The 9,487-nt window shown below is 46.2% G+C and overlaps 1 protein-coding gene across 1 annotated transcript; it reads left to right on the top strand.

Annotated features, from left to right (window-relative positions):
* Positions 1–6,849: 6,849 nt before the first annotated feature.
* MC3R (melanocortin 3 receptor) lies at positions 6,850–8,476 on the top strand. The gene has a single exon (XM_077253164.1). The coding sequence runs from the start codon at positions 7,157–7,159 to the stop codon at positions 8,123–8,125; it is 969 nt and encodes a 322-aa protein (XP_077109279.1). The 5' UTR covers positions 6,850–7,156; the 3' UTR covers positions 8,126–8,476.
* The last annotated feature ends 1,011 nt before the right edge of the window (positions 8,477–9,487 follow it).

Genomic DNA, 9,487 nt, shown 5'->3' with positions numbered 1-9,487 from the left:
TGTGGTTTTGGGGTGTAGGAGGAAACCAGAGAACCCGGAGGAAACCCAAACATGGGGACAGTGGTGTATCTAGGGGGGGCAGCCAGGGCATGTGCCCCGGGCACAGCCGGCAGGGGGGCGCAGTTGGGCCGCCTAATGCGTTGGTCCAAAGTGTCTCCCCCTGAGGCTGCATCCTGCCGCCCCCTGGACTGGGAGTCAGCTGTTCTCTGTGCCGCCTGTCAAACTGACAGCCGTCACAGAGAAGCTGCAGCGCTCCGGCTCCCGGAGATCAATTGTACTCACATCTAACATCTGCGAGTACAATTGAGGCTCTGACCGCTGGGTCAGAGCGACGCCAGCAGCGTGATCAAGTCATGTGATCACGCTGCTGATGTCACTATCTGGCGCGCAGGAGAAAGAAGAGACTTGGTGGTAAGTGCTCCTGTAGTTGTGGAGCTGAAGACACCGAAGACTCAGCGTGGGGTGGGTTTATGGGGAATATTTATTCAGTGTTTGGGGAGAGATTTATTTAGTGTGTGTGTTGGGGAGTCAGGATTTAATCAGTGTGTTGAGGGGGTTAGGGATTTATTCAATGTGTGTGGGGGGGATTTATTCTCTGTGTTGGGGGATTTATTCAGTGTGTGGGGGGATTTAGTCAGAGTGTATGGGGGGATTTATTCAGTGTGTGTGGGTATTTAGTCAGCATGTGTGGGGGATTTAGTCAGAGTATATGGGGGGGGATTTAGCCAGTGTGTGTGGGGGGATTTAGTCAGTGTGTGGGCTGTGGGGGATTTGGTCAGTGTATGTGGGAGGGATTTAGTCAGAGTGTATGGGGGGGATTTAGTCAGTGTATGTGGGGGGGATTTAGTCAGAGTATATGGGGGGGATTTAGCCAGTGTGTGTGGGGGGATTTAGTCAGTGTGTGGGCTGTGGGGGGATTTGGTCAGTGTATGTGGGGGGGATTAAGTCAGAGTGTATGGGGGGGATTTAGTCAGTGTATGTGGGGGGGGATTTAGTCAGTGTGTGGGGGGATTTAGTCAGAGTGTATGGGGGCATTTATTCAGTGTGTGGGGGGGATTTAGTCAGAGTGTATGGGGGGATTTAGTCAGAGTGTATGGGGGATTTAGTCAGTGTGTGTGTGGGGGGGATTTAGTCAGTGTGTGTGGGGGGATTTATTCAGTGTGGGGGGATTTATTCAGTGTGTGTGGGGAAGACTTATTCAGTGTGTGTGTGGATTTTTTCAGTGTGGGGAAGATTTATTCTGTGTGTGTGGGGGGGATTTATTCAGTGTGGGGAAGATTTATTCAGTGTGTGGGGGGATTTATTCAGTGTGTGTGTGGATTTTTTCAGTGTAGGGATTTATTCAGTGTGTGTGGGGGGATTTATTCAGTGTGTATGTGGGGGGGGGGAATTTATTTAGCATGTGTGGGGCAGGGTGCATTTATTCTGTGTGGAGGGGGATGGATTTATTCTGTCGGAAGGGGAGTGGATATATTCTGTGGGGGTGAGTGGGGAGATGGAGGTGGACACAGTAGCAAAGGGAAAAATGTGTGCTGACACAGTATTGGGAGCAAGGGTGATGGGATGTGTGAGGACAGTATGGGGAGTCGGGGGAATGTGTGAGGAGGAAATATGGAGCGCAAAGGGGTATGTTGGCAGGGGGAATGAACATGAGGAGGCTATTAGAAATGTGTGCAGACAGTATGAGGGGATGAAAGTGTGAGTGGGCACAGAATAGATACTGAGTAGTGTGAGGGTAACAGCCAAGAGGAGACAGTATGCCAAGTAGGCACAGTAGAGAGACTGGGCTCTCTAGGAGGGACACAGTATGAGAAGGCAGTGTGAAGTATGGAAAAGAGAGAGAGCAGTGTGGATGGCATGTACCATAAGAGGGACAGTGAGGGTCATATTATGTGCTGGGAATAAAGTGAGGGGCAATTATTTACTCAGGGGCTCAGCCTAGGGCAGATATTTTTATTCCGGAGCATTATAATAACACTGCTATCTTTAAGGGTGTTGTGTCGGGATGTGCTGCAGAAGACAGGAGAAGATGGAAGTCCGCAGAAACGAGCTCTGCCGGAGGATGAGAAGAGTCATCATGGCATCTGGACAAGATGAAGATGAAAAGAAAGAGGCGACTCCACAAACAACGTCATCTATCAGGTACCTGGATGTAAATGTGTTTTTTTTGTGATACTAATTCTCATATTTTTATTTATGTTAGGAACATTAAAGGGAACCTGTCACCCCGTTTTTTGAAGATGAGCTAAAAATACCGTTAAATAGGGGCAGAGCTGGGCGTTACATTAGTGTCTTTGTGTGCCTTTATAACCTACCTAAGCTGCCGAAATACCTTTGTAAAGTGGCCGTTTTCTGCTGTCACTCACGGTGGTCTGGTCATATGGGTGTGGTGACAGCGCTGTTTCTCCCCCAGAAACCTGCTCATCATTACGTTGGTGGCGTAGTGGTGTGCGCATGTCCAAAGCAAAGATCCACTGCCCAGGAGATTCAAAACAGCGCGGTCTTCGCTATTCGCCTTTTACCGGTGGGCGTGGCCATCTTTCCTGTGGCCGCGCGTGCGCAGATGGAGCGCTCTGCTGCCCGGGGCTTCAGGAAAAGGGCCGCGGGATTCCGCGCGTGCGCAGATGGAGATCGCGGCGGCCATTTTCCTGAAGCCCCGGGCAGCAGAGCGCTCCATCTGCGCACGCGCGGCCACAGGAAAGATGGCCACGCCCACCGGTAAACGGCGAATAGCGAAGACCGCGCTGTTTTGAATCTCCTGGGCAGTGGATCTTCGCTTTGGACATGCGCACACCACTACGCCACCAACGTAATGATGAGCAGGTTTCTGAGGGAGAAACAGCACTGTCACCACGCCCATATGACCATACCAGCGTGAGTGACAGCAGAAAACGGCGACTTTACAAAGGTATTTCGGCAGCTTAGGTAGGTTATAAAGGCACACAAAGACACTAATGTAACACCCAGCTCTGCCCCTATTTAACGGTATTTTTAGCTCATCTTCAAAAAACGGGGTGACAGGTTCCCTTTAAAGGGGATGTCCAAGGTTGTGATGAGTCTGCAGTCATACTATGTGACTGCAGACTTCTGAATTCTCACAGTGCACACTGCTATCATAATTCTCTGATGTTGGTGATTTACATACATGCGGTCACTTGCTGACTAGACATGTGTGGCCTCATTCAATGAAAATGAATTGATTGAGGCCGGACACGTCTAGTTGGAATGTGGCCAGAAGTATACAAATCACATACTTGTGCTGTCATGACCGTCCACTCTGGCCACCGGCAAGGGAGAATCCTAAAAGTGTGCAGTGCTTGCGCTGTGAGAATTCAGAAGCCTGCAGTCACATAGAATGACTGCAGACTTTCATCTCAAACCTGGACGCACCCTTTAATTATAAAATGAAGCCCTGTAGCCAGTCCTACCAACGTGTAATATACTCACTGTCAGGATTCAGCTCTGCTTTCAGGTTCCAGCAGTCATCACATGGCCACTTCACTCATATGTGATTTTCATATTTGCTGTCATGTGACAATGAGGTGTTCTTCCTGCTTCTCTCAGATTTTCACTGAACGCCAAACTGAATTCTTGCCCCAGGTGCCAGAAAACCTAGATACACCTCTGCATGGGGAGAACATAAAAACTCCTTGCAGATGTTGTTTTTGCTGGGATTTGAAACCAGGACCCCAGCTCTGCAATGCTCCAGTGCTAACCACTGAGTCATCATGCTGGTTTTATATGTGTACTTGTGAGCACGGTGTCTTGTTTATGTATGTATTGTTTCATTGTTTGTATACTTTTCTATTTGTTTAGTTTGTGTATATATGTGCATGTATATACTGTATGACTTTATACCTACCGTATTTTTCGGACTATAAGACGCACCGGACCATAAGACGCACCCCAAATTTGGTGTGAAAATTGCAGAAAAAAATATTTTTTTATAAGATGGGGGTCTGTTATGATCCGGTGGTAGGATCTCAAAACTGACCTGATACATATAACCAGAATGTTAGGACAAGTTCTGGGGATGTGGAAGCTATACTGACCGCAATCCTGATCCTATCCAACACACTAAAGGCAGCCGTGGAGCGTTACCTAAAAACCTAGACACCTCTTCACAGCCTGAGAAACTGACTGCCCCTAGAAAGAAAGCAAAGACCTCACTTGCCTCAGAGAAATAGCCCCAAAGTTATAGACAGCCCCCCACAAATAATAACGGTGAGTTAAGGGAAAAATACAAACGTAGAAATGAAACAGGTTTAGCAAATGAGGCCCGCTAACACTAGATAGACAGAAAATAGATAGGAATCTGTGCGGTCAGTACAAGAACTATCAAAAATAAACCACGCAGAGAATACAAGAACCCCCACACCGACTCACGATGTGAGGGGCGCACTCTGCACCCCAGAACTAACCAGCAAGCAAAAAATCACATAAAAGCAAGCTGGACTGAACTCATCATATACTGAGAAATGTTTTCAAGGAAATAATGAGCAAAATGAACAAGCAAACTTAGCTTCTCCAGCAGGAGACTGGTCACAAGGAATATTCAGGAGAGCTCAGAATCAGGACTGAATACACCGACAGCAGGCAACAAATGAAGGTCCAGGTGAGTTAAATAGGCCCAGCATAGAAGGAAATGAAGCAGCTGGGCCCAGCCATATCGCTAAAGGCCACCAGAGGGAGCCCAAGAACAAACACACAGTACCACTCATGACCACAGGAGGGAGCCCGAGAACGGAATTCACAACAGGGGTCCGTCTTATTGTCCGAATTTACAGTATCTTACCTGAGGGCTGGCAGTGGCAGAGCATGGCAGAGCAGGGTCACAGGAGGCATGGTGTCAGCAGAGGTGGGGTGATGCGGTACGGCGTGCACCTGAGCAGGGTCCCTTCCTGCGTAGGTGGGCGACACCACGGCCTGGTGTCCATGGGGTGGTTGCAGCAGTGGTGGCAGAGGTGCTGGGATAATGAGCGGTATGGTGTGCGCAGGGTCCCGTCCACAGGTGAGGTCGTCCACAGGTGAGGTCATCCACAGGTGAGGTCGTCCACAGGTGAGGTTGTCCACAGGTGAGGTTATCCACAGGTGAGGTCGTCCACAGCAGCCCGGAATGCAATGTGACCAGCAGAGCCGGGTTAATCACCGGTTTATCGGTGGCGGCGGCCATCTTCCCGAGGCCGCGTGTGCGCAGATGGAGTGCTCTGCTTCCTGGGGCTTCAGGAAAATGGCCGCGGGAGGCCGTGCGTGCGCAGATGGAGATCGCGGCGGCCATTTTCCTGAAGCCGAGATCTAAATCTGCGAACTTGGCTTCAGGAAAATGGCCACCGCGATCTCCATCTGCACACGCGCGGCATCCCACGGCCATTTTCCTGAAGCCCCGGGAAGCAGAGCACTCCATCTGCGCACGCGCGGCCTCAGGAAGATGGCCGCCGCCACCGATAAACCGGTGATCAACCCGGCTCTGCCGTTCACATTGCATTCCGGGCCACTGCGGACGACCTCACCTGTGGAAGGGACCCTGCACACGCCATACCGCACCTCTGCCGCCGCACCTCTCCTGCCGCACCTCTGCCGCCGCCACCACACCGGGTAAGCCTGCATTACGACTATAAGACGCACCCCCTATTTTCCCCCCTTTTTTGGGGGGGAAAAAGTGCATCTTGTAGTCCGAAAAATACGGTATATGTGTGTGTGTATATATCTGTACGCCATTTCTGAAGCTGCTGCTGCCTATTGTGATATGTGTATTAGCTGTGGCCATGAAACCTGTGACTCAGCGCACACACACAATGACAGTGAGACATACACTTCACGTGTGCATTTATAGCACATCTCTTTAGACAGGTCTGCCATCTCAGCTCCTGGTCCTTTCTATTGTCCCCCCACCCTCCATGCAGTCAGTAGCACTTTTCTTTATCTGGAAATACACAGATACTGGCTGGTGCCCGTTGAATGCAGCTTTACAGGAATACATTTGTTTATTGAATTGGTGGCTGGGTCATACAATGCAAGCACTTTTTTTTTTACTTTTTGTGCCACCCCTGTTACCTCATAGATTGTCATCACAGTACATACCTCAGCTGCTGCAGAACCTCATAATATACATATACATATTGCCTGTAATATATCATCATAATACACACCTCAACCTGCTGGTCAACATTACCAGACATGTTTCACCTACTTCAGAGCCTCATAATATGTACCTCAGCTGCTGCAGAACCTCAGAATATACATCAGCTGCTGCAGAACAACATGATACCACACCTGCTGCAGGACATAATACACCTTAGCGGCTGTGGGTTATCATATTACACAATTCATTTGCTGCAGAACCTCATTATACAAACCTTTATCTGCTGCAGAACCTCATAACAAACATCTCAGCTGCTGCAGAACATCTTAAGACTCATCACAACTGCTGCAGAGCTTCAAAATGCACTTCTCAGCTGCTGCCCAACCTGGAAATACTCACCTCAACTGCTGCAGAATCTAACAACAACTCAGCCTCTGCAATTTTTTTTCTAAACATGAAACCATTTCCTATTAATCTGTCAATGGATGACAAGAACTTCATCTTTTCTCTTTAAAATGAGGTTCTGCAGCAGCAGAGATGTATTTTATAAACCTCCAGTTATAGATGTGCTGTTATCCTTTCTTGCCATTGGAGGGCGCCATATCACTTCATTCTCCGGCACAGCACTTTCCCATACTACCTGCTGCTGTACATAGTGAAGCTGGGCTGTCAGTCATCCCTGTACCTGTTCTATAAGTGGATAGTCTGATATGTTGGAGAATGAGGAGGAGTCGCAACTATCAATGAATGTAAAACATCCGAGGATTGCCTTAAACCGGCTGCCACACACTGATCAAGTCCAGATGCAGTAAGCAGAGCAAAGTGCAGGCAGGTGCTCCAACATCTGCAAGCAGGCAAAAGCAAGGAAGCAGCTGAAAATCTAGAAGAAAGATAAGCTGCCTGGTCTTCATGTTGGGGGTCCCTCGGATCAAACGCTTTGAAAAGTCAAGGCGTGGGTCCCATCCTAATGAGAGATGATGTAGGACCATCTACAAGAAGGCTCATCTGTCACAGAGAGAGGAGGTGACCACCCCCAGTGCTGCGCTATCTGAGCCCCTTCATAAAGCCTCAGACATGAATGCGTCCAATGACCTGTTCTTCATTCATTCCCTCCAGCTCAATGGGACACTGGACTTCAATGAGACCCTTCTGCGCAACAACCTGAGCATTGAGTTCTGTGAGCAGGTCTTCATTAAGACGGAGGTCTTCTTGACTCTGGGGATTATCAGTCTGCTGGAAAACATCCTGGTCATCCTGGCCATCCTGAAGAACAAGAACCTTCACTCCCCCATGTACTTTTTCCTCTGCAGTTTGGCAGTTGCAGACATGTTGGTCAGCGTCTCGAATGCCTTGGAAACTATTGTTATTGCGGTGCAGAATAAGTATCTAGATATAGGGGACAAGCTGCTGCAGCAGTTGGATGACGTGTTTGATTCCTTGATCTGTATATCTCTTGTAGCTTCTATCTGCAACCTCTTGATTATTGCCATTGACCGATACATCACCATATTTTATGCTTTACGCTACCATAGCATCATGACGGTCAAAAAAGCCTTAGCCTTGATCATGGTCATCTGGGTGTCCTGCATAATATGCGGTATCGTATTCATTGTCTATTCCGAGAGCAAAACGGTCATTGTGTGTCTCATCACCATGTTCTTCACTATGCTTGTCCTCATGGCCACGATGTACGTCCACATGTTCCTCTTCGCACGTCTTCACGTAAAGAGGATTGCGGCACTGCCGGTGGATGGCGTGGTGCAGCAGCGGACGTGCATGAAAGGCGCCATCACCATCACCATTCTTTTGGGGGTATTTGTCGTGTGTTGGGCGCCGTTTTTCCTCCACCTCATCCTTATCATCTCCTGTCCTGCCAACTCCTACTGCGTCTGCTACGGTGCCTACTTTAACACTTACCTAATCCTCATCATGTGCAACTCTGTCATTGACCCTCTGATCTACGCTTTCCGCAGCCTGGAGATGCGCAAAACTTTCAGGGAGATTATTTGCTGCTATGGGATGAATTTTGGAAAATGTGGCTGAACCCGATGTGTTTCCCAGTGCTCATTGTTAACAACACATTAAGCAGAAGTTCACGTTATTCAATGCTGCATTGCTATAGTATACACACAAAATGGGCAGACGGGGGGAAAATTGGAACTATTGATGAAATCCTGAGTCGTGTGCTCACTCCCAGCCCCTGATAAGTTCCATCCTTAATGCTCCTAGTTATAGTTAGTCGCTATATATTAGGTCACAGCTTGATGTAATAAAACATCCCCTCAAGAATATATGCTCAGTAGTTTAAAAAAAAGTGAAACTTGAGATGATATCTTACAAAACTGTCATTTTTAATTTATCTTCTAAAAAATAAATAAACTTTTCCATCTATGAGATAGTAAGTCAGTGCAAAATTTGTTTGAAGCCGAGATAACTCGTTTAAGGTTCAGAGATAAGTTAGACTGTAAGAAAATAGGTCCACACTTTGACATATTAATTATATGTATATGTATGTATACATATACATATGTATATGTATAATTAGTAAATATTACAAACTGAGATAATAAGTCTGACATTTAAATAATATTTGATTCTAACAAGTAGTTGCTGTAAGATATATCAGATTCTGTCATATGCCATACTGTGAGATAGTATGTCAGGTCTGATATTCTAAATAATTGCTATGAGATAATATTGGAGGCGGTGAGATAATAAGTCAGATATTAAGATGATATTTTACTCTGAGATAATCAGTCCTTGTTGTGAGAGATATCAAGTTCTGAGATGTCATACTGCAAGATAATATGTTGACTCTGATATTTTAATCCAATGCTGAAATATAATATTGCAGGCTATGAGATAATAAGTCAGGAATTGAAATATTATTTCAATCTAAAATAATAATTCCAAGCTGTGAGATTATATAAGGTACTGAAATAATTCATATTGTGAGATAATATGTCAGGACTGATATTCTAAACCATTTTATACTTAAGTCTCTGGGATAATAAGTCAGATGGCGAGATGATAATATTTCTGTTCTCTGATATCCTAAATCAGTGTTTCACATATTACATAATCAAAGATAAGTTAGTTCTGATATTAGGCTAGATATCTTTCAAAATGAGCCTCTGAGATAAAATGTTCTATGAAATAATATTTTAGAGTTTGAGAAATCAGACCGTGAGAAAATATGTAACCTTTTGATATAAAAAATAATGGTTATTAGATAACATTGCAGGATTTGAGACAATAAGTCTGTCCTCTAAGACAGTAAGTTAGTTCTTCAGTTCTTTTTACTGTCATGAGAATATAATAAATTTTATGTCTGAAGTTATAAGTCAGTGATATGAGATAATATTTCTGGGTCTGACACAATAACTCAGACAATGAGATAATACT

Source organism: Ranitomeya variabilis, chromosome 4 (genome assembly GCF_051348905.1).
Source record: "Ranitomeya variabilis isolate aRanVar5 chromosome 4, aRanVar5.hap1, whole genome shotgun sequence".
NCBI lineage: Eukaryota > Metazoa > Chordata > Amphibia > Anura > Dendrobatidae > Ranitomeya > Ranitomeya variabilis.
Note: the sequence above shows the minus strand (reverse complement) of the source record. Positions and strands in the feature narration are given on the sequence as shown.

Bases quoted from the DNA above. Each gene is read 5' to 3' on its own strand.
- MC3R (XM_077253164.1), top strand. From the start codon at position 7,157: ATGAATGCGTCCAATGACCTGTTCTTCATTCATTCCCTCCAGCTCAAT.